General features: G+C 48.7%; 1 protein-coding gene across 3 annotated transcripts in view; it reads right to left on the bottom strand.

The window, feature by feature from the left end:
* The window catches only part of LOC114604319 (transcription factor COE1-like), a 97451-nt gene that overhangs the window by 27528 nt on the left and 45259 nt on the right, over nucleotides 1-24664 (bottom strand). For all 3 annotated transcript variants that reach the window (XM_028744352.2, XM_028744350.2, XM_028744351.2), the window contains exons 7-11: nucleotides 21766-21834; nucleotides 9082-9163; nucleotides 5374-5491; nucleotides 4101-4234; nucleotides 1879-2005 (exon numbers count right to left, since the gene is read on the bottom strand). In XM_028744352.2, coding sequence (XP_028600185.2) covers nucleotides 1879-2005; nucleotides 4101-4234; nucleotides 5374-5491; nucleotides 9082-9163; nucleotides 21766-21834 — 530 coding nt within the window. The remainder of the gene's footprint in view (nucleotides 1-1878; nucleotides 2006-4100; nucleotides 4235-5373; nucleotides 5492-9081; nucleotides 9164-21765; nucleotides 21835-24664) is intronic.

Raw genomic sequence — 24664 nt, 5'->3', positions numbered from 1 at the left:
CCCCCCATCTCCAAGGCACAGAGAATCAGGGATTCCACCACCCTCCAATAACCTGTCTATCACCCAGAAGGCACATACTCCCCCTCCCTCCCCCCTCCCCCCTTTAAACCTCCTCCCTCTGAGATTGGCGCGCTTCATTACTGAACCAAGATGAAGATAGATTGCCTGATTTAGCGTAAACATATGCTGCAATTCCACTTCTGGGCAGCGTTCGTGCAGGAGTAATTGGTATTGATTTTCTCCATGCTCCCCCCGCCCCCACCCCTGGAAGGCCTTTCACAGGCCAGAGCACACGGGATTACCCATGCAACAAGGGGGGGTAGGTGGGTGGGACGACACCCACACCCACAGAGATGCGGTCACAGGGTTGTGCTTTTGGGGACAGGGGAAGACGGGCCCAGATGGGGTCTTGACAGCTCTACCGTTCTGAATTCCACACATGGGCTCAGATGCGTGAAGGGCAGGCCAGAGCACGTGCTCCCAATGTCCCACAGGTGGGGGGTGATTCATATGCTTGGCCGCGCCATTGGGGGACCGGTATAATGAATTAATTTATTATTTATACCCCGCCCATCTGGCTGGGTTTCCCCAGCCACTCTGGGCGGCTTCCAACAGAATATTAAAATACAATAACCTATTAAACATTAATCTTCCCTAAACAGGGCTGCCTTCAGATGTCTTCTAAAAGTCTGGTAGTTGTTGTTCTCTTTGACATCTGGTGGGAGGGCGTTCCACAGGGCAGGTGCCACTACCGAAAAGGCCCTCTGCCTGGTTCCCTGTAACTCGGCTTCTCTCAGCGAGGGAACTGCCAGAAGGCCCTTGGCTCTGGACCTCATTGTCCGGGCTGAATGATGGGGATGGAGACGCTCCTTCAGGTATCCTGGGCCAAGGCCGTTTAGGGCTTTGAAGGTCAGCACCAACACTTTGAATTGTGCTCGGAAACGTACTGGGAGCGAATGTCTTTCAAGACCGGTGTGATATGGTCTCAGCGGCTCCTCCCAGTCACCAGTCTAGCTGCCGCATTCTAGTTGTAGTTTCCGGGTCACCTTCAAAGGTAGCCCCACATAGAGCGCATGGCAGTAGTCCAAGTGGGAGATAACCAGAGCATGCACCACTCTGGCAAGACAGTCTGCAGGCAGAGAGGGTCTCAGCCTGCGTACCAGATGGAGCTGGTAGACAGCTGCCCTGGACACAGAATTGACCTGCATCTCCATGGACAGCTGTGAGTCCAGAATGATTCGCAGGCTGCGCACCTGGTCCTTCAGGGGCACAGTTACCCCATTCAGGACCAGGGAGTCCTCCACACCTGTCCGCCCCCTGTCCCCCAAAAACAATACTTCTGTCTTGTCAGGATTCAACCTCAATCTGTTTGCTAAAAAGAGCCTGCTGTATCAGGACAATGGGCCGTTAGCCCAGCATCCTGCTCTCACAGCGGCCAGCCAGGTGCCTCTTCTGAGAAACCCACAAGCAGGATTCGAACACAAGAGCCACTCGACCTTCCTGCGGTTTCCAGCAACTGGTATTCAGAAGCATCGCTGCCTCCGACTGTGGAGGCAGACCATAGCCATAGCGGCTAGTAGTCAACCTCAGCCCTCTCCTCCTCCATGAATTTGCCAATCCTCTTTTAAAGGCATCACTGCCTCCTGTGGCAGAGAGTTCCATAGTGCAACCATGCAAAGACAGACTTTTTTTGCTCTCTTCCGAAGTTGCACTGACCACTGGCAGCAAATTCAGGGAGATCAGATGAGTGCCATCATTTCACAGCGAAGCCAGGAGTTCCAAAGGCCACGTGGGACCGTGAGCTGTCTGGGCAGAAACGTCAATACCCGCCCCTCCTTGCACCGCCTCCCCACAAAAGATGACCGCCCCAACTCTCACCAGTGTAAACAAAGCGTCCTGGCGCTCCTTTGCAGAACTGCTTCGATTTGTAGGAGAGGGTCACTTCCACCACTCCGGGAATGTGCCTTGGCGGAGTCTGCACACGGATTGCGTGCGGCGTGATGAGCTGTTAAGAGAGGTGGGCAGACATTTAAAGGCAGAACAAGAGCCAATGGCAAATTGAGACCAGCATCCTGTTCTCACAGATCATTGAAATTGAAATACTTTATTGTCACTTGTATACAAGCACCCCCCCCCCACTCAGCTCTCTTAGTCTTAATTCCCCTCGTTTACTGACGCACACTCACCAAACCCGAAAGTCAGTTGCCCTGTTGTTATCTTTTCATTCAGCAGCCTAACAGCCCAGGATAGAAGCTGTTCTTTACCCTGTTGGTGTGACTAATCATGGGTGGGACGCGGGTGGCGCTGTGGGTTAAACCACAGAGACTAGGGCTTGCCGATCAGAAGGTTGGCGGTTCAAATCCCTGCGACGGGGTAAGCTCCCATTGCTCGGTACCTGCTCCTGCCAACCTAGCAGTTCGAAAGCACGTCAAAGTGCAAGTAGATAAATAGGTACCACTCTGGCGGGAAAATAAATGGTGTTTCTGTGCACTGCTCTGGTTTCGCCAGAAGCGGCTTAGTCCTGCTGGCCACATGACCTGGAAGCTGTACGCTGACTCCCTCGGCCAGTAAAGCGAGATGAGCGCTGCAACCCCAGAGTCGGCCACGACTGGAACTAATGGTCAGGGGTCCCTTTACCTTTACCTTTATATCTTCTGCCCAAGGGCAGGAGATCAAGAAAGTGCCGGCCAGGGTGTGAGTCATCCCTGAGAATTTTCCTCACTCTCCTAAGGCAACGTTCTTCCGCTATTTCATCCCGCGGATTCACGCGTCAGCCCATAATATCTTGTGCTGTATTCACCACCCTCATTCTGGTGGCCCCTTCCTGAACTTTTATGGAGCTCTAGGGCTGCCGTTGGGGAGCCAGAGGCCACTGAGCCTGAATTCCACGGACCCCAAAAACACCTCCCAGAGCACTGTCAGGCCAGAATCGGGACCCTCATGCGCACCTTTCCCCGAGGAACCCAATGTCCCCAATAGGACATTGCCTATCCAGCAGGTCCGGGAGGGCAGGAGACTATGGAAAGGAGGAGGAGGAGATGACCATTGCAGGGGGTTCGACTAGATGATCCTTGGGTCCCCTCCAACGATTCTATGATTCTATCTTCAGGCCAGAAGGCTGGCCCTTTAAGAGCTATCCACAAGGCGGCAGACCTGTAGCTCAGCAGACGAGCATTTATTTCCCTTGGGTTCAAGTCCCCAGAGATCCCTGCTTGCAACCCTGGACAACGACAGCTGCCAGTCAGAGAAGGCAATACTGGTGGGCCACACAGTGGTCTGGCTCTGGATAAATCAGCTTCTTTCCCCTGTGGGATCCAGCACCAGACTAGAACACCCTTCCTTTTCATCAGTTAAGTTGCCAACCACAGCTGTGCAACCAGATGCAGGGCCTCTCTATGCTGCAAACCTCCATTGTTTTGTTGCCAGCTTGAACTGTCATGGCTCCCTGCAAAGCACCCTGGGAGCTGCAGTTTGGCAAGGCTGCTTGCAAATCTCTGGGTTTTTTGGGGGGAACGATTGGCAAACCAAGTTTCAAGTCCTCAGTGTGCACATAAAAAGAAATTGTTATTTAGGGGAACTGAATTTAATTCTAAATTATATTCCGGAAACGTGGGATATTTCAAGGGGTCAAAAAATAAATAAATGGACGTACTGTGCTATATTAGAAGCAAAAAAACAACAACAAAAAACAAACAAAAAAACCCTTGTTTTGATGAATTGGAAGAGCCACAAAAAGATTCCATTGAGCACATGGATTATGGACAGATTAGCTACATATGAACAAATGTCAACGCAAAATAAGAATGGATAAATATGAAGAAATCTGGATCGAATATTTACGCGATAAGGCGGACAGTTGTGGGAAGTAGGGAGAGGAGAGAGAGGTGGGGAAATATTGTTAAAAAAGATGTAGTCGTAGGTATATCAGTGCATTCAAATCTGAATTGTCAAATTGTGTTATTATGGTTTTAGTTGTATGTATCTTTTGCGGTGGATGTTTGTATCGAAAAAACGATTAAACAAATAATAATAATAATAATAATAATAATAATAATAATAATAATAATAATAATGTCCCCAGAGTGCACCTGGAGACTCACCTCGCTCCACACCAACATGGTGCCAAAGACCACCTGCAATCCGTCAAAGAAGTTGTCCCCGATGACGATGACGGTGGCGCCGCCCGTTGTCCAGCCTTCGCTGGGGCTGATGGCTTTGATGCAGGGGGTGGCAGCTTCAGGCAGGGAGGGGGGAGAGACAAGGCGGAGAGTCAGCAACTGGGGTGAGCGGAAGAAGAGGAGGTGCAGATCACCGTAAGAAGGGAAAGTGGGCAGTGATGTGGGGGGCAGAGGAGGGCAAACGGGAAGGCAGTGCATGTTGGAGGGAAGGAAAAATAGGCAATGAAGGGGGTTGGACTAGATGGCCTTCGGGGGTCCCTTCCAACTCTACAGTTCTCTGATTCCAGGCTTCCGAGCCAATGAGGATTATAGAGAACCATAGGCTGTGACAGCCCCAAGAGAAAGGTGGTCCTTCTTCATAGAATCATAGAGTTGGAAGGCATGCCAAGGGCTTTCTAGCCCAACCCCAAATCATTAGTGCACAGAAAATATAACAACAACAACAACAACAACAACACAGTGGTACCTCTGGATGCGAACGGAATCCGTTCCGGAGCCCCGTTCGCATCCTGAAGCGAAGGCAACCAGCGTCTGCGCGTGCGCAGGTCACAATTCGCTGCTTCTGCGCATGTGCATGACGTCATTTTGAGCGACTGCGCATGCGTGAGAGGCAAAACCTGGAAGTAACATGCTCCGTTACTTCCGGGTCGCCACGGAGCACAACCCGAAAATCCTTAACCTGAAGCTACTGCAACCTGAGGTATGACTGTAATAATAATAATAATAATAATAATAATAATAATAATAATTTATTTATTTATACCCCGCCCATCTGGCCGGGTTTCCCCAGCCACTCTGGGCGGCTTCCAACAAAATATTAAAATAAAATAGTTGCTGTTGTCATCCGTCTGTCTCGAGAGTCAATGGAGTGTGCCTCCGGGGGTGGAGTCAAACCACTGCATTAGCAGTACCAAAGGGTACTGCGCACGTCTGGGCAGCATGCATGGGGGACCTGGGCTGCCCAGATGACAAGACCCCCTCTCGGCCTCACCGATGGGGTCCAATGAAAAGCAGAGCGATATGTTAGGCACCAGCTTGCCGGAAGGAGGTGTACAAGGCGCCACATGAGCAGTGATCGTTGCAACGCATCGATGTACAACTGCGAGATTCTTTCGTAAACCTAGAATCTGTGATAAGGTTTGGCTACGATAAGATCTGACGCCTGAGTTTGCCACTGCGCTGCTGCAACACAGACCTTCAGAGGGGTCCAGCCTCCTTGCTCGCCTCCCGTGCTTGGAGTTGTTGTGCACAAACATGTTATCAGACACCGCCAGGACATGGCCGTCCACATTGACTGTCGTCGACACCACAACCTAAAGGGGAAGAGAGATTAGGGGTTTGCCAAGGAGGAGGAGGAGACATCTACACTCCCCCCAAAACAGCAATTTCCTGGTCCTGAGAAGGTAGAAAAACAGGCTAGACAACCATCGGGGTCATTCCATCAGCGAGAGGGCACTGTCCAGGACTATAGGGTGACGTCTGCCCCTGTCCTGCCCTGCTGAGCATCTCTGATGCAATTTGTCACAGCCAGATTTGCCCCTTGATGCCTTTCAGCTGCTTGGCTGCACATTCTCTGCACAAAGAAATAAGGTGGAAGGCCAGGTGCCAATTTGCACACTGGCAGGTGTGCAGCCTGGGGTCATTTTGGACTCACAGCTGTCCATGGAGGCACAGGTCAACTCTGTGTCCAGGGCAGCTGTCTCTCAGCTCCATCTGGTATGCAGGCTGAGACCCTCCCTGCCCGCAGAGTGTCTCAACAGAGTGGTGCATGCTCTGGTTATCTCTCGCTTGGACTACTGCAATGCGCTCTATGTGGGGCTACCTTTGAAGGTGACCCAGAAACTACAGCCAGACTGGGGACTGGAAGTGGCCGCCGAGACCATATAACAGGTCCTGGAGGTTCTATATAGGCTCTCAGGACATTTCTGAGCACAATTCAAAGTGTTGGTGTTGGCCTTGAAAGCCCTAAATGGCCTCAACCCAATATACCCGAAGGAGCGTCTCCACCCCCATTGCTCAGCCTGGACACTGAGGCCCAACTCTGAGGGCCTTCTGCTGGTTCCCTCACTGCAAGAAGCTAGAGAACCAGGCAGAGGGCCTTCTTGGTAGTGGCGCCCGCCCTGTGGAATGCCCTCCCATCAGATGTCAAGGAGATAAGCAACTATCGGGCTTTTAGAAGACATCTGAAGGCAGCCCTGCACAGGGAAACTGTTTTTTAATGTTTTATTACATTTTTATATATGTTGGAAGCCGCCCAGAGTGGCTTGGGCAACGCAACCAGATGGGTGGGGTATAAATGATAAAATTATTATTATTAGTAGTAGTAGTAGTAGTACAGTGGTACCTCGCAAGACGAAAGGGTTTTTGGTTTTTTGAGTTGCTTCGCAAGACGAATTTCCCTATGGGCTTGCTTCGCAAGACGAAAACGTCTTGCAAGTTTCTTTCCTTTTTCTTAAAACCGTTAATACAGTTGCGACTTGACTTTGAGGAGCAACTCATAGCACGCGGTGCGGTAGCCTTTTTTGAGGTTTTTGAAGACTTTGGTGATTTTTGAAGCTTTTCCAAAACTTTTCCGAAACCGTGCTTCGCAAGACGAAAAATTCGCAAGACGAAAAAACTCGCAGAACGAATTAATTTCGTCTTGCAAGGCACCACTGTAGTAGTAGTATTTCTCTGATGAGTTTTTAAATGTCCATCGGGGTCTGGCTATTGCAGGGGTATGCGTGCAATCACACATAAACTGTGTTTCTGCAGGGGAATGGAGAATCTAGAACATTTTAAAGTCATCTGGCGGGATATTTACTTCCTATGCTTCGGACGTAAAGCGCTCAATATTCAAGATCCACGCCAGCTTGGGAAATATAGACGCCTGGGTTTATATTTCTTTTTCCTGCTATTCGTTGTGTGTTTGCTTGCTTGCTGTATATGGCGTGATGCAATACCCCGCTAGCACACTTTGGGTCTGTGAATAATGCCAGCCTCACGCAAGGAAAGGGGAGCCCAGCCCACGCCAGAGACCTCAGCAGGACCCAGAGGGGCCACGCTGTCTGTGGGGGCAAGAAGGGGCTCCCTGGGCCTCAACCGGCTCTGGCTGGCTGGCTGGGGGGCTTCATCATCAGGTTCCTCTCCTAACGATATGGTAATTGTGACATTTTTACATGATTAGCAGCCATTCCAATTTGCATAGCGCGGGTGCCTGGGAGCGAAAGCACACCCACCTTGATGAGGGAAGGAGAAGGAGCAGCAGCAGCAGCAGACGCCGCCGCTACGGGCGAGAGGCGAGTGCGAACCACGCTTGGTAGCAGAGGTAGATTTAGGCAAGCGAGACCGACTCGCTCGCACTGGGTGCCGAGCCCAGAGGGCACCACGGGGGGAATTGCAACGATGACAAACAACGATTAAATACAATAAACTCTGCTTATAGAGATGGAAGACACAGAGGCAGGCCAACAAACGAACGTGTTTGCATTAGGGGATGTCCTGAAGTAGAGGACATCTTGCGCTGCCCCTTATATAATGAAGCAAGAGAAAGATTTTTAGCACCTATAAGGACAAGGTCCCCTGGCCAGAACCCCTCTGACATGATTTTATATCTCCTCGCAGAAACAGAGAAGTATGTGACCTGGCGTGTAGCACTCTTTGCAACTGCCGCTACAAAAATTAGAGCAAATTAGATACCCAAGGTAGCCACCAACTGTAAAGGAGATGAATTTATGGTGCTGTGGGTTAAACCACAGAGCCTAGGACTTGCCGATCAGAAGGTCGGCGGTTCGAATCCCCACGACGGGGTGAGCTCCCGTTGCTCGGTCCCTGCTCCTGCCCACCTAGCAGTTCGAAAGCACGTCAAAGTGCAAGTAGATAAATAGGTACCACTCCGGCGGGAAGGTAAACAGAGTTTCCGTGCGCTGCTCTGGTTCGCGGCTTAGTCATGCTGGCCACATGACCTGGAAGCTGTACACCGGCTCCCTCGGCCAATAAAGCGAGATGAGCACCGCAACCCCAGAGTCGGCCATGACTGGACCTAATGGTCAGGGGCTATATTCTATCTTTATCCCCAAACTCCGAATATAATTGCACATTGTATTAATCAACATTATTTTTTAATATATTAGTGGCCATGTGATAATTTGAGCTTATAAATTTTATTGTTTAATGTCTTAACTTGTATATTAAGGTACTTTTATAGCTCTGTTTAGAGTAGGCAATGTCTTGATAATATAAATGTTTTAAGTTTTTTGTATCAATCTAGTATATTTTCTTTTAATCATTTGATGATTCTGTGTACATTGCGGCAGCCTTTGGCTCTGTGCAATAAAACTGACTGACTGACTGACAAACAACGGAAGGCAAGAGGTGAGGGGGCTCCGAATTTTGGCGCCGCACAGGGCACCGCTGAAGTTTTAAAGCTCAAATTTCAGCTGAAATTCCTGCATTGCAGCGGGTTGGACTGGATAACCCTCCCATGATTCAAAGTCTGCTCTAGGAAATGGCGGAAGCCAGCAGGCCACAGGCACACCCGTCCCCACCTTAACACTGTTGCAAATTGTTTCCGGAGCCCAACTCAAGGTGCTCCCTTTGACGTTCGAAGCCCTATGGCTTGGGGACCCTGTCATCTACAAGAAAGCCTTACCCCATATCAACCAGCCCATGACTGAAGCTCAGCGGGTGAGGCCCACCCTCCCACCCCATGGGACTCCTGAAGGCCCTCTCGCTGGGGAAGGGCCTTTTCAGTGGCGGCTCCTTGTGTGTGGAACTCCCTCCCGACCAAGGTGTGTCTCTGGCCCCATCGCACTGTACCATCTTTCTCAGTGTCTCTCTGGAGAGGACCAGATCGCTCTTGCTGTGGTTTTTGTCAGGATGGAACAGAAGTAGCAGGTGAAAGGGAAAATGGGGCGCATCTCACCTGAAAGCGGCGCATGTCCCGGGGGTTCCCTGCATTCTTCAGGCAGTTCTGGTTGCATTTGAGGAAGAACTTGAGGAAAAATCTAGAAGGAAGAGGAGAAAAGAGGGCATTGTACTTACCCAGAGAGAAGCCATTGCTCTGGCTCTCCTCGGGGGTCAAGTCAGAGATTGTGTCTGCTGGGCCCCCTTGGGGCTGGTAGGGCAGAAAGCAAGGAGCCCAACAGCAGGGGGCGCAAGAGCCAATGTTGGGAAGCCAACCAGGCTGAGTACGTTTCCGAGCACAATTCAACGTGTTGGTGCAAATGGCCTCGGTCCAGTATACCTGAAGGAGCGTCTCCACCCCCATCATTCTGCCTGGACACCAAGGTCCAGCACCGAAGGCCTTCTGGCGGTTCCCTCGCTGTGAGAAGCAAAGCTACAGGGAACCAGGCAGAGGGCCTTCTCGGTAGTGGCGCCTGCCCTGTGGAACGCCCTCCCATCAGACGTCAAAGAGAAAAACAACTACCTGACATTTAGAAGACATCTGAAGGCAGCCCTGTTCAGGGAAGTTTTTAATGTGTGACATTTTAATGTATTTTTAATCTTTGTTGGAAGCCGCCCAGAGTGGCTGGGGAAACCCAGACAGATGGGCAGGGTACAAATAAATTATTATTATTATTATTATTATTATTATTATTATTATTATTATTAGACTGTAGAAAGAGCTGGTGGGCAGAGCCAACCTCTGAACTGGCTGTAAGTTAGGCAGGCAGTAGGTGGGAGCAGGCTGAGGTTGGCAGGGCACTGCCCAATTTGCCCCGACGGACGAGGTTTCATGGTGGTCACCAGATTCCAAGCCCTGGTTCCTCGCCTGATGGTTTGGCTCAGGTGCTCTGGCCAACTTGGCCGCAGAGAAGTTCAAGAATGATTTTTTTCCAAGAAGAAAGCAACAGTATCCAAGCACCTTCTCTGCACAAACAAGTCTGGACTGTGGCTGGCGCCTGTCCAAACCCCTTTCCCAACACCCTTGTCCACCCAGCCCCAACCCTTGCCTAAACGGATCACGCACCCTTTGCCTCCCTTCCTCCCATGCGCCTGGTGGTTGCGCTGGCCCTTTAAGGCAGCCCTGAAATGCACCCTTCTCTGCTTAAGAGGGTATTGATTGGAAACTGATCCCCGGCTGCCTCCGAGGCAGCTAATGGGCTTTATTGCTGCAGAGAACGATCAATCAGGGAATACAAACCCTGGAGATATTTGAGCCCTGGGGGGGGGGGGGCGGCGCAGATGGCAGGGAGTGTGGGGCGAGGGAGGCCTGTGCTGGATGCAGCTCCGAGCCACAGCTTCACACGCCCAGCTCCTTCCAGGAGATGCAGAGATACCTGGAGTCACCCCCAAATTGCCACTGGGGTGCGTGTTCTAATGTTCTGCTTTCTGCGCCTTTCGTAGCAGCCTGAAAATCACTCGCTTTGCTGGGCTGCTGTACAAGGCAAGGGAGTTTTTAAAGCAGAGGTTGGATGTCTAATTCCACAATTCTTTGATTCCATGAGCTCACTGTGAGTTCCCAAAGCAGACCGGGAGCCTGGGTGCCTGCCTTTAATGGGCATGAGAAGCTGGGCACGAGAAACTGCGGAGAGCGCCAGGCCCTCAGGGGAGGGCACACAGCCGGCAACCTCTGTGCATCCCAGGAGCCGTCAGCGGCTAAAGTCTGACGCCAGCCACACCCTCACGGTGCATATAAAGCGCATGGCTTACCCCAAAGAGCCCTGGGAGCTGTGGTTGGTTAAGGGTGCTGGGAATGCTCACAAGGATGGAAGAATGAGGAAATCCCAACGAAAGAAAAATTGATGAGCTACACAGAACTGGCTAAATTGACATACAAATTGTGGGACAAGGACAACTGTGACTTTAAGGAAGAAGGGGAGCTTTTTACAACTTATCTAAAAAGACAACAAAATGAATTGGGCTCCTTGGCAGGTTTTGAATAAACATAGATCAATTTATTAGCTGGCAACATGGTAGATAGATAATGTAAGGATATGTATAATTTCATAACATGCAGGGAATAATATGTGCTAAGAGATCAGAGAGAGGAGCTGAGGGGAGGGTTTGAAGGGGGAAAAGGGGGGAAATAATGAATATGATACGTTTTGATAATTTGTTGTGTTGAAATTTTTAATAAAATCATTTAAAAAGGGTGCTGGAAATGAGGAGATTTCACCCCTCCCATATCCAAGAATCTGCTGATGTGCTCTGCTGATTCTCCAGGGAGGGGGGGACGGTTTCTGCTCTCTACTTATTCCGCTCCAGCCTCACATCAAAGAGAGAGAGAGAGACTGAGTGTTAGAGAGAGACTGTGTGTGATGTCTGTATAGATAAGGTTGCTGCTAAGAGCAGCTGCAGACACTCAGTGCAGTTCAGCATTTTTCATTTAGACCTCATTTAGCTCTGTATATAGTTGTGTGTTATAGTTGTAGATAGAATAAAGAAGATATTCTACAGAGCTGCTCTCCGAGTCGTTTATGCTCTGCTATGCTCTGTTATACTCTGCTGTGCGATGACTGTCATCTTGTAGAAGTGAATCCGGTGCTCACAACTCTAAGCTGTGAGTCCACAGCACTTTGACCTGTTCCTGTCCAGAAGGTGGTCTCTGGAAGTGCTACCCAGCTTGCCTAGCCCAGCTGGGGCTGAAGTGGATGAGTCCAGTTCGTGGCACTGGCTCAAGGGCGATGCTGACAGGAAATGCTAATGGCCTGAGGGGCAAACCACAGCTCCCAGGGTTCTTTGGAAGAAGCCACAGGTTTTAAACGTATGGTGTGGATGTGACCTTTCTGGGCTTGGCTTGGCTTCCGCCGGCAACGCCAGGAGAAGTGATTCCATGAGGCATGTCCAAAGATCCTTTGCCAAGGTCACAGGGAGCCCTGGAAAGCAGACTGGGTGCATCCTCTGTAACGGCTTGCCAGAAACTCTGTGGATCACGAGATGTGGCAAAGATCCCTTGATTGTTTGCCAGGGTTCCCAGGATCCTGAGGAAGGTGTGCCGAAGACGACGGCCGAGGGATGATTCAGGGTCCTGAAACCAAGCCTTATGAGGAGTGGTTGAGGGAACTGGGTATGTTTAGCCTGGATAAGAAGGGACTCGGAGATGGCTCCCAGTGAAGTACAGGGTCAGGTTTAAGGTGCTGGTTTTGACCTTCAAAGCCCTATGCGGCCTAGGACCCTCGTACCTATGGGACCGCCTCTCCTGGTATGCCCTGCGGAGGACCTTAAGGTCCACAAATAACAACACTTTGGAGGTCCCGAGCCTCAAGGAGGTTAGATTGGTCTCAACTAGCGCCAGGGCCTTTTCAGCACTGGCCCCGACATGGTGGAACACTCTGTCATGAGAGACTAGGGCCCTGCGGGACTTGACATCTTTCCGCAGGGCCTGCAAGACAGAGCTGTTCCACCTGGCCTTTGGTTTGGACTCGGTCTGACCCTTCTGTTTCCCTCCCCTTATGGACTTGATTTATCAGCTACTTTAAAATGAGGCTGAACTTTAAATTGCATTTTAACCTGCATTTTAAATTGGGGTCCCCCCTTTTCCTTCCTCCCCTCTCTTTTCCCCCTATTATGTTTTTACTGTGATTTTATTGGTGTTAGCCGCCCTGAGCCTGGCTCTGGCCGGGGAGGGCGGGGTATAAGTAAAAATTATTATTATTATTATTATTATTATTATTATTATTATTATTATTATACAGCCATCTTCACATATTCAAAGGGTTGTCACATGGAAGATGGAGCAAGCTGGTTTTCTGCTGCGCCAGAGAAGAGGATCTGAACCAGTGGATTCAATCGACAAAGAAGGAGATCCCAAATAAACTTTCCGATGCTGAGAAGTGTTTGACAGTGGATCGGGCTACCTCAGAAGGTGGTGTACTCTCCTTGGCTGGAGGTTCTGAGGTTGGGTGGCCACCTGCCAGGGATTCTTGAGCTGCAATTCCTGCTTTGTGGGGGGTTGGACTAGATGACCCTCGGAACCCCTTCCAACACTACAATTTAGGATTCTGCAATCTTTTGAAAAGGACTGAGGAAGAGAGAAGTGCGCCGAGGGGAGAAGGAGCAGCTGAGGAAAAAAATCCTGAAAAGATGGATGGAAGCCAGAGAATACGATTCCTTCTCCAACCGCATTCCGGGCTGATGAAATATTTAGGATGCTTGTGTAGGGTCCTATAATTGTCATCCTAGCATCAATAATTAAGGGGCGGCAGCCGTGCCTGCTCTGGAGAGGACCGGGAAGGCTGGGAAGAGAGGAAAAGCCAGCTCTAACCACACACACACACACACACACACACACACACACACACACACACTGCCCAGTCGTTGCTTTGCAGAACAAATTAGGCTGGCAATTTAAGGGCAATGAATGCAATAGTAGGGTTTGGGGGGGGGGGTTAGGAGCAGAGGAATCTGCCTTATACAGAGCCACTGGTTGTTCAACCAGCTCAGTAACATACCCATCAACATTTCTCCTGTGAAAATAGGGAGAAAATTATTATTATTATTACTACTACTACTATTACTATTACAGTGGTACCTTGGGTTACAGACGCTTCAGGTTACAGACTCCACTAACCCAGAAATAGTACCTCAGGTTAAGAATTTTGCTTCAGGATAAGAACAGAAATCATGCGGCAGCATGGGGAGGCCCCATTAGCGGGGATCCCCGTCATGGGGATTCGAACTGCCGACCTTCTGATCGGCAAGTCCTAGCCTCTGTGGTTTAACCCGAGGTACCACTGTATTATTATTATTCTACACAGCCCATCTGACTGGCTTGCCCCAGCCACTCTGGGCTGCTTCCAACACATATAAAAACAGAATAAAGCATTCAACATTTTTTAAGAATCTTCCCTATAGAGGGCTGCCTTCAGATGTCTTCTAAAGGTTGTATACTTATCTACTTGGCTTGGGGCATTTGCACAACTCCATACCCTCCAACATTTCTCCAATGAAAATAGGGATATCCTAAGGAAAAGTAGGATCAGGTCAGAAACCCGGATGGCTTCTGTAAATCTGAGGCTGTGCCTGGAAAACAGGGACTCTTGGAGAGTCTGCTAATCTCTACACAAATTGGCATTAGCTTTCCAAGGGTTCACACTGTGGACGTTCTCAGCGCTACCCAGAGATGACAGGGATTGAACTTCTGGCTTTCAAAGCAGATGATCCTGTATGTCCTTCCCCAATTCCTCTCCTCCGAGGAACTCCTTTCCTACAAGCCTCTGAATCCTGCCCTCGTTCTTCATCAGCTGTGCTTGCTGAGGCTGAGGGCATCTGTAGTCCAAGACATCTGGACCAGGCTGGGGAATGAGGAGGCTGTGCTGCGCTGGGGTTTCCCAGCCTTGGATGTCCAGCTTAATCTTTGATATCCCAGTAATGCTCCCCCCCCCCCCCCGCAAAATAGTGTACCAACCAACCAGAAACTGTTCTGCAGCGGAAAGACTGCTGGATCCTTCAAGGGGTGAATTTTTCTACTTGCTTTCCTCCCGGATAAATAGGAATGGTTTCCCAAATATTTACTCTTGCATGCTCCCTCTTTTCCAGAGTGGCTAGGGCAACCCAGATGGGCAGGGTATAAGCAAATAATAATAATAATAATAATAATAATAATAATAATAATAATAATAATAATAATCCTTTCTGCAGGGACTGCTCTTTGCATTTTTGGCAGGGACACTATTGCATTTGGTTTGAAACATTTTTCCAAATGTTAAGATCTTATCGCCGTGCATATTTTTACAAGTTGCATTGCTGGCATCTGAATTTTGTCACCGTGTGTTATTCTTTTGGACCAAAGGCAGAAAACAAACAAACAGTACACAACAACAACACCGCAGTCCAGTTGTGTGTGTGCGTGTTTTGTCTGTGGGTCCACTGTCAGAATTTTTCGAGCAGAGACTATATTTTCCCCGGGGAAAAGTCAGCGGCTTCATTTTAGACTTTGCACATCTGTGTACTCCAGCCGTGTGCCCTCATGTGCCAAGTTCTTGCTCTTGATGGGACATTGGCCTAACCCTGTTTGGCCACCCGTTATTCCTGCACACGCTTCTGCTTGACATAGGTTCAGAGGCACCACCACCTCCATGAGGACTAGTTGCTTCTCAAGTACGGAGGCGCTGGTGGAAGCACTTGAAATCCTGCATGGATTGCAGCATCTGCAGCAAGTTCACCCAGGTGATCCATCAGGGACACACCCTCTCTCTCTCTCTCTCTTTTAGTTTAAATTAAAAAAGCTCTGCACCGAGCCTAACGGAAACACGCGGTCCCAGTTTTTCAATATTATTTGTTCAGAAGAACCAAACTTTGGAGGTTACTCGCAGGAATGAAATCTGGGGGGAAAGGAGAGGTGCAGACTTAAGACTCAGGTAGGCAGGTGGTAATCAAGGGAAGGAAGACATGCAGAAAGGTGGAGGAGATGGATAGATATATTTGGAGAGATAGGGGGGTACCCCCTCCCCCTATGGCAAGATTGACAGGGAGCCAGCAGAGCCCCCCTCTCTGCTTCTGCCATGCCCACTGCCCTCCCCTCTGGTGCCACTGACTTCAACTGAGAGACAAGAGAAGAGAAATAATAAAAATAAACAGACGTCGTCGGACTCCTTCACCTCCTTTAGCGGCAACGGCGCACAGAGGCCCGCGGAGTTAAAAATAAAGACAATGTGCATACATTAGCATCCATAATGCACAACTCTCCCCATTTAATATGCAAATTCCCAGCAACGCTGCCGAACACCTTCTGTTCCGAGCGCATAAATTTGAATTTGCAATTAGAATAATCTTGTATAATTAATGAAAAGCGTCAATTTTAGCTCCTAAGTAATTTGATTAACATGTTGATAGGGCACTTATCGGGCTCTCTAAACCAGAGGGGCTGGGCGTCTCAGGAAGGAGAGGAAGGGGAAAACGGGGAGAGAGGGAGGGAAAAAGAGGGAGGGAGGGAAGGATGAGAGGGGAAAGGTGGGGGGCCAAGGAGAGCCCCCATCTTCCCCTGGAACCAAAGGAATGCAAGGTTAAGAGACACTGCTGGGAAGGATGGAGGCATGAATGGGAGTCATAGAGACAGACAGCGAGAGAGAGGAGGCCGGATGACATGATTTAAGAACATAACCAGGGCTTTTTTCCAGCCAGAGCTCAGCTCCAGCACCTCTAATGGCCCTTCTAAGAGAACAAGGTTCATGGTGAGCTCCGTCACCTTTTTCTAGAAAAATAGCACTGCCTAAGACGAGCCTAAGGGACGTGGGTGGCGCTGTGGGTTAAACCACAGAGCCTAGGACTTGCCGATCAGAAGGTTGGCGGTTCGAATCCCCGCGACAGGGTGAGCTCCCATTCCTCGGTCCCTGCTCCTGCCAACCTAGCAGTTCGAAAGCACATCAAAGTGCAAGTAGATGAATAGGTACCACTCCGGCAGGAAGGTAAACGGCATTTCCATGCACTGCTCTGGTTCGCAGCGGCTTAGTCATGCTGGGCACATGACCCGGAAGCTGTACGCTGGCTCCCTCGGCCAATAGAGCAAGATGAGCGCCGCAACCCCAGAGTCGGCCACGACTGGACCTAATGGTCAGGGGTCCCTTTACCTTTTAAGACGATCCTGCTGGATCACGCCAATGGCCCATCTAACCCATCATCCTGTTCTCACAGTGGCCAACCAGATGCCAGTGCGAAATCAGCAAGCAGGATTCGAGCGCAAGAGCAGCACTCTCCCTTCCTGTGGTTTCTAGAAACTGGAATTTAGAAACATTTCTGCCTTCAACTGTGGAGGCAGAGAAGACCCATCCAGGCTAGTAGCCTTTGACAGCCATCTCCTCCATGAATTGTCTTTAAAAACCATCTCAGTTGGTGGTCATCAGTGCTTTCTGAGGGAGCGAGTTCCAGAGTTTAGTTCTTCCCTGTGTGAAGAAGGTCTTCTCTTCTCTGTCCCAAATCTCCCAAGCTTCAGCCTGATTGGATGCCCATGAGCTCCAGCGTTATAAAAGATGAAGGAAAATCTTCCTCCATCACTTTCCCCATGACATGCCCAACTCTGGTCTACAAGACCTCCTGATCAGATGCTTACCCAGTTGTGTGACCTGATCTACCCAAACTTTACTTCCTGGAGTTGGTTTTTTTTCTTTTTGTCCTGCCCAGAGTGCAGAGACAGTAGCTTGTGTGTGTTTGTGTGTGTGTATGTGTGTGTGTGTGTGTGTGTGTGTGTGTGTGTGCTTGTGTCTGCGTGCGATCTGGCTGAAGGAGAAGCTGAAAGATCGGAGCACACAATGGCTGCCGGCCAGACAGACCGTAATAGCTTTGATTCTTCCCCTCCTAATCTCCCCGCTGCCTTGTCAATCCCCATTCTTCTCTGTCGCCTGCCGGCTGTCTCCCGGGTGGCTTGAGTGACAGGCAGCCATCCCAAGGCACCGGGCCCCTCTCGCCGCAGCACCGATGCTATCGCGGGAGGACAAAAGCTGGGGAAATGTCAGTGCATTATCGAGGCACCCTGACCGCCACCAGGATGCAACAAAATGGGAGGAACGTTTTTTCCCATTGGCCCATTGTGCAATTGATGGGGAAAGTGACTTCCTTACACACACACACACACACACACACACACACACACACACACACAAAATCTTCTTTCCAACGAAGAGAGGGAAAGGCAGACAAACATTTTCTCCATGAGTCAGGAGGGTGGTTTGTTGTGAAGGTTCAGGGGATACACAGGGCCAGCTAGAAATGAGCCCCAAATTTCCCAGGTATTCTCTAGAAGCTCAGAAGGTCAGTCTACAATGGGGAGAGATCAGGCCTCTCGAATCTTGGGCAGAAGGGGATAGCACTGAATATATATTTGAGGGCGGCTGGCAGGCAAATGGGCCTCCTCTAAATTTTGCCCCTCAAACTGGAATGGCCTTCCCTCAGTGTGGTGATGCAAATATCCAGAGTGTAGTGATCAGATGGGATTACTAGGAGGAATTAAAAAATATGCATCAAGCCATTGTGTCCGCGATGAAAGCATGGCGTTGACTGGGTTTGATTCCTTGGCAATAATTTCTGATCAAATCCCACAAGCCTCTCCATCTCTGCCATTTGCTTTCTCTACACTTGACAGGCACATATAAGCGTTCTAAAAACACAGGCCAGTTGCCTCACCAGACATCCTGAGCCATAAAGATAGTATGTAACTTTGATGTAGTTAATCTTTAGATAGATCTTAAAGGCCAGGAAGAGAGTTCATAAAGAGATGGTAAATACTACCCATCCTTCCTCTCCTGTTTATTCCTGCTTATGACCTCCGGGGTTTTGCTGAATGAATTCCTCCTTTTATTCCTATTTTATTTACTCTGGAGTACTATGCATGCTCAAGTAGGAAATAGTTTCTTTGTAGTTTCAACTTTAACTTTGTCCCCACGTGGGGTTTTTTTGAAATGCTCAGAGGAAATCTGATTGCTTCTTACTAACATTGTGTAAAAAGTTCTTTTGTGAATAAAACGACCTGGGACGGAGGGTGGACCGGAATTATTATTATTGGCACTCTTCCAAGAGTCTTGCTGGTCAAGCCTCATGTGTATTTTATTAATCAGAGTCCAATCCTTCCTTGCTGTGGGAACGCTACACCTCAGGAGGTTGTGGATGGCAAGAGTTGTTTGGCAGTGGAACGGTCTCCCTCGGAAGCCGGTGGGCTCTTCTTCCTTGGAGGTTTTTAAGCAGAGCTTGGATGGCCATTTGTCGTGGATGCTTGAGCTGAGATTCCGGCATTGCAGGGGGTTGGACTAGATGACCCTTGGGGTCCCCTCTGACCCAACAATTCTAGGATTGATGCGACCCAGAGGCCCAAGCCCCTCTTGATGTGGCCAGCGGGACTGGGAACAGTGGTGACCATGGCTTCCCCAGCAACACAACACACACACAGTAGTGTCTGTTGCCCCACAGTTCCCTGCTTCTCTATGCATGCACAGTAAAGCGGGGGTAGCCAACATAATGTGCTCCAGATGTTTATTGACTGCATTTTTATTTTAACATTTGTATACCACCCTTCATCCAAAGATCTCGGAGCGGCTCGTAGCACAAAAGGGCAGATCGCAGCATCTCCTATCATCCTCCACCACTGGCCATGTTTAGAAGGGGCTGGTGCGAGTTGGGAGACCAACAACAACAACAACTTAATTTTTTACACCCCGCCCATCCAGCTGGCTTTCCCCAGACACTCTGGGCGGCTTCTAGCACATATAAGGTCAAACATATAGGGCTGTCTTCTGGAGGGTACCCAGCTGCTTACCCCTGCAGTACTACCTTGTCCCCCAGGGTTCCTTGCTTCTTCAGGTGCACCATGTTCACACATTGCAGGGGGTTGGACTAGATGACCCCTCATGACCCCTTCCAACTCTGCAGTCCTAGGATTCTAGGATCCAGCTTGGTGTAGATGATACCCCTAGGGATACTCTAGGGAACCCCCTCCCTAGAGAAGCCAGACTAGATCCATCCTAGCTGTGCTGGCAGGTGGAGTCCGTTTTATTCCAACAATTCAAACTGTTGGTGCTGACCTTGAAAGCCCTAAACGGCCTCCGCCCAGTATTCCTGAAAGAGCATCTCCACCTCCCATCATTCAGCCTGGACACTGAGATCCAGCTCCGTGGGCCTTCTGGCGGTTCCCTTCCTGCGAGAAGCCAAGTTACAGGGAACCAGGCAGAGGGCCTTCTCGGTAGTGGCACCCGCCCTGTGGTATGCCCTCCCAGCAGATGTCAAGGAAATAAACAACTATTGGACTTTTAGAAGACATCTGAAGGCAACTCTGTTTAGGGAAATTTTCAATGGTCGATGTTTTATCACTTTATTATTATTATTAACAACAATCTGTTGGGAGCAGCCCAGAGTGGCTGGGGAAACCCAGCCAGATGGGTGGTGTATAAATATTTTATTTTTATTTTTATTTTTATTCCAGCAGGCCTTTGGGAACTGACTGGTGACTTTTTTTTAAAGTAAAATATTTTTAATAAATCTATGCTGTTTTTATTTTAATGGTATGGGCTTTTTATATCGTTTTATCGGAGTTGAATTACTTCTTAACTATTACACGTTTTTAGCTTTTTGTAGTTCTTCTGTGCTCTTTTAATCTTTAATAATAATCTTGGGCATCTTGGAGGAGGAGGAGGAGGAGGAGTTTGGATTTGATATCCCGCCTTTCACTCCCCTTCAGGAGTCTCAAAGCGGCTAACATTCTCCTATCCCTTCCTCCCCCACAACAAACACTCTGTGAGGTGAGTGGGGCTGAGAGACTTCACAGAAGTGTGACTAGCCCAAGGTCACCCAGCAGCTGCATGTGGAGGAGCGGAGACACGAACCCGGTTCCCCAGATTACAAGACTACCGCTCTCAACCACTACACCACACTGGCTCTCAAATCACCTACTCTTGGCAAAACACCTACTGAACTCACCGCCTCCCCACAAACATTAAACTCTCGTTTTGATATCTGCAGCTGTGTCTTTCTAAGGTGATGGATGTGCCTATCTTTGTAAGCAAAGTTCCGTGATTGCTGTTAGGAAAGACACAAACTAATCAGAGGCAAAGGGCAGATACCCCAAACTCTTCCAGAGACCACCTGAATGGAGCATGCAGGTCACAGTTTGAGATCCTCTAATATGAGTTTACCATTTCAGCACAGGTAGTTGGGAACAAGATGATGGTGGCAGTGCCTGGACTCCCAGACGAAGCAGTGCACACAAGTTTGGCAAACCTAGAGCATGGGGCAGGCTGCCTGTTGGCACATGGGCAGGGGGTGGACAGTATGTGTGGCTGTGCATATCCCATGTCTCTCTGGCCGCACTGAGCAAGCACCAAAGCTTAGCATGTGCTGCAGAAGGCAACCTCTTGAAAGCAAGAAGAGTCACCCAGCTTTCGCGTCTCACAAAAAACACAAACAAACCAAGGGCCTAGTCCTCAAGGTTAAGAGAGGCATGAATGGAAACCTCCGGCCAATGCCTGTTAGAAACATGAGAATCCCAAAGAGGGGGCCAAGAATGCCTTCTAAAGGCCCTGTGACAATAACTGAAGCTTCCTTATGTACCAAGTCAGAACAGTGGTTTTCCAAGTGAGCTGGAGGGAGCTGAGATCTTTGTCTCAGCAGAGGCTGGAATTCGAACCCGGAGCTTTCTGCATGCACAGCAGCGGCTCTGCAGTTGAGGCACAGCCCTGCTCTCTTTTACCCCGAAGAAGGTTCAGAGGCTCCACATTGCAGTTCTCCCACCCCACTGCCCAAAATCTGAATGGGGCAATTGAATCAGCTCTGAGCCTTATGCATTCCAGCAGATCTGTAATCAAGCAGTTTTCTGTCATGCAGAGCTCATCCACACAACTTTTGCTCTGTACTTTTTAGGCATAGGTTTGCACGTTCCTGGTCTGTGCCCAATTGCTTTGTTGGGTTTTTTCTTTCTTTCCCCAGTAAAATGTGCTCTTTAAGGCTAAATCGGAACAAACAGCAATTCCCGTTTTCTGCAGATTGCTCTGGTTCAGTGGTAAAGAGCAGAGAAAGCGCCAAGGCGAAAAAAAGAAGGAAAGAAAGCTCAGACTGGGAGCTTTTAAAGTGTGGACTTGTACCGAGAAATGCAGAGCAAAAGTAAGTGTAGATGAGCCCGCAATACAATGCAATGCAATACTGCAGTTCTATTGCAAAAATCCTGGGGAGTTCTGCAGCTTCTTACCTGTCGATGATGACGGGGTCAGACGGTGTCTCGTTGCGGTTCCCACAGCTTTTCTTATCGCAGCAGCGGCTGTAAGGGCAAAAGGGGGTGATCAGGAAAGAGCAGCGACCCTTAGCAGCTAAAACTTTACTCACATTAGCCAATGGCCATAGCAACAGTAAAACATTGCAGTATACGCAGAAAAGGATATTTGATATAAGAGCACAATTTAAAGTTCTGAATCAGCCGTCAGTTAGAGGCCCTTATTCTGATTGCCCCTGCTAGCAACCTTTGCTGTTATCTGCTCATTTTGATCTGATAGAAGAAAGGACATTGTGGCAGTGGTTGAGCGCCCTGGGATGGTTAGTACGAGTGGGGTGATGATCTCATTCCTCAGGTCTTTGTAGAGAGTGCAAGACAGGAGGACGTGTGCCGCTGTTTCGGTGCTACCATCTCCACAGGGGCAAAGACCTTTCTCAGGCAGGATCTTTTGGAATCGACCCTCAAGTACCACAGATGGCAAGACACCCAGTCTTGCAAGTGTAAAAGCACACCTGTATTTTGGGATCATAAGTTTGTGCAGATATGGGGTCAGATGGGGTCAAAATGGAGAGGTGGAAAATGAACATACCAAGGGCAGAATTTCCTTATAGTGGCCAGGTTGTTCTGATGCTTGATATCTTTTAGACATTGACCAATTAGACTGTTTGCTTTAGTAGGGCCCATAAACCTAGACAGCATCTTAAAAAGCAGAGACATCACCTTGCCGACAAAGGTCTGTATAGTTAAAGCTCTGGTTAAAGTGAGATAGATATAAAACATACGTTCAAAAATACAGCAAAGGTTCGCTATCTATGCTAGCATTTGATTGACGTTGGAGTGAGACTGAGTTGAGAAATAAGGCCAAGAGCACATATTGATATAGGAGTGTATTAGATAATATGTAAAGAAATATACAATAATAAGAGTACATTCATTTGTAAAAAAGGAATATACAACGGGAAAGACAGGAAGTCTATTGTGTTGGTATGTATATGATTTGGGGGGGGATTTGTTTTTGTTTTTTCTCTTTGTTCTTTCTTTCTATTGTTTCATTTTCTTTCTAGGTATATAAAATGTGTATATAATTTATGTATACATGTTGGAAATTATATTATTAGTATTCGCCCAGGACGATATCTACCTTTACCTCCCCACCCCCATTTTATGTTGTTATTTCTATGTATATCATGCTATGGCCACACGGCTAATGCAATAAAATCTATTGATATTATAGTAAGTCCTGTAATGTAATATGGCAATGTTTACAGATGTAATATAAGAATGTTAACAAATAAAAAAAATGCAAATTTAAAAAAAAGAGATGAGAGAGCTCTTGCGCTTGTGGCTTGTGGGTTTCCCATAATGGCATCTGATTAGCCCCTGTGAGAACAGGATGGTGGACTCAATGGGGCCTTAGCCTGATTCAGCAACCAGGCCCTCCTTCAGCTTTTATCTTTACAATGTTGCTCCCCCTAATTGATATGAGACCCCAAGCACACCTCAACTCCTGCACTGAGGCAGCATTATGCAGGTGTCAAAAGCTGAGAGGCAAAGTGGTGTAGTGGTTAGAGTGGCGGACTAGGACCTGGGAGACCAGGGTTCAAATCCCCGCTCAGCCATGAAGCTCACTGGACCTGCTAACTCGCTCATGCATGCACACGAAAGCTTATACCCAGAAGAAACTTAGTTGGTCTCTAAGGTGCTACTGGACAATTTTTACATTTTTTAAATTAATTTTGACTGCGTCAGACCAACACAGCTACCTGCCTGAATCTAAAACAGACAGTTTGGATGATCTGGGTGCCCGGGAGTGAGATATACGAGGGGACTACCTAGTACTGGAGGTTTAAAAGCAGAGCTTGGTTGGCCAGCTGACACGGATTCTTTAGCTGTGATTGCAGGGGGTTGGAAGAGATGACCTTTGGGGTGCCCTGCAACACTACAATTCTAACATTCTACAATCCTTCCTTGTTGACTGTCCTGAATCAACCTGCTTTCAGCTTCATGGGTATCATGAGCTCCAGTATCATGAGAGAGGGGAGAAAAACGCCTTTTCTGTCCCTTTTCTCTCGAAAGAAAGTCCTTCTACACGCAGCGTGTGGTTAAACTTTGGAACTCACTGCCACAGGAGAAAACTGTTTGCCAACAAGTTAAAGGAGGATGAGGCAAATGCACAGCGGAGAGGCCTATTGATGGCTATGGCTCTGCCTCCATAATTCGAGAACTGAACATCACTGACACTTAGTTTGATCAAACTTTTCCTCGTGGATATCTAACCCTTGAGCGCAACATCGCCGACACTTCGTTTGATCAAACTTACCTTTGCTGATATCTACAGGAGCCTGGCTAAAGGAACTTTAAAGACTGAATCTTACTTTTGGACACAATTTGAATGAGTTTTCTGTTTGTGGCTTCTGTAGTAGATCTTGTATATAGCTCTCTCAATTTTTGGATTATTAATGTAAGATTTAGAACGTAGAATGGTTTGTTAGCATTTTGTGTGCCGCTTATGTGCTGCTTGCTTCATAAAAAGGTAAAGGTAAAGGGACCCCTGACCATTAGGTCCAGTCGCGGACAACTCTGCGGTTGTGGCGCTCATCTCGCTTTATTTGCCGAGGGAGCCGGTGTACAGCTTCCGGGTCATGTGGCCAGCATGACTAAGCCGCTTCTGGCGAACCAGAGCAGTGCATGGAAATGCCGTTTGCCTTCCCACCGGAGCGGTACCTATTTATCTACTTGCACTTTGACGTGCTTTTGAACTGCTAGGTTGGCAGGAGCAGGGACCGAGCAATGGGAGCTCACCCTGTGGCGGGGATTCGAACTGCCGACCTTCTGATCGGCAAGTCCTAGGCTCTGTGGTTTAACCCACAGTGCCACC

Source organism: Podarcis muralis, chromosome 9, assembly GCF_964188315.1.
Source record: "Podarcis muralis chromosome 9, rPodMur119.hap1.1, whole genome shotgun sequence".
NCBI classification, from domain to species: domain Eukaryota; kingdom Metazoa; phylum Chordata; class Lepidosauria; order Squamata; family Lacertidae; genus Podarcis; species Podarcis muralis.
Note: the sequence above shows the minus strand (reverse complement) of the source record. Positions and strands in the feature narration are given on the sequence as shown.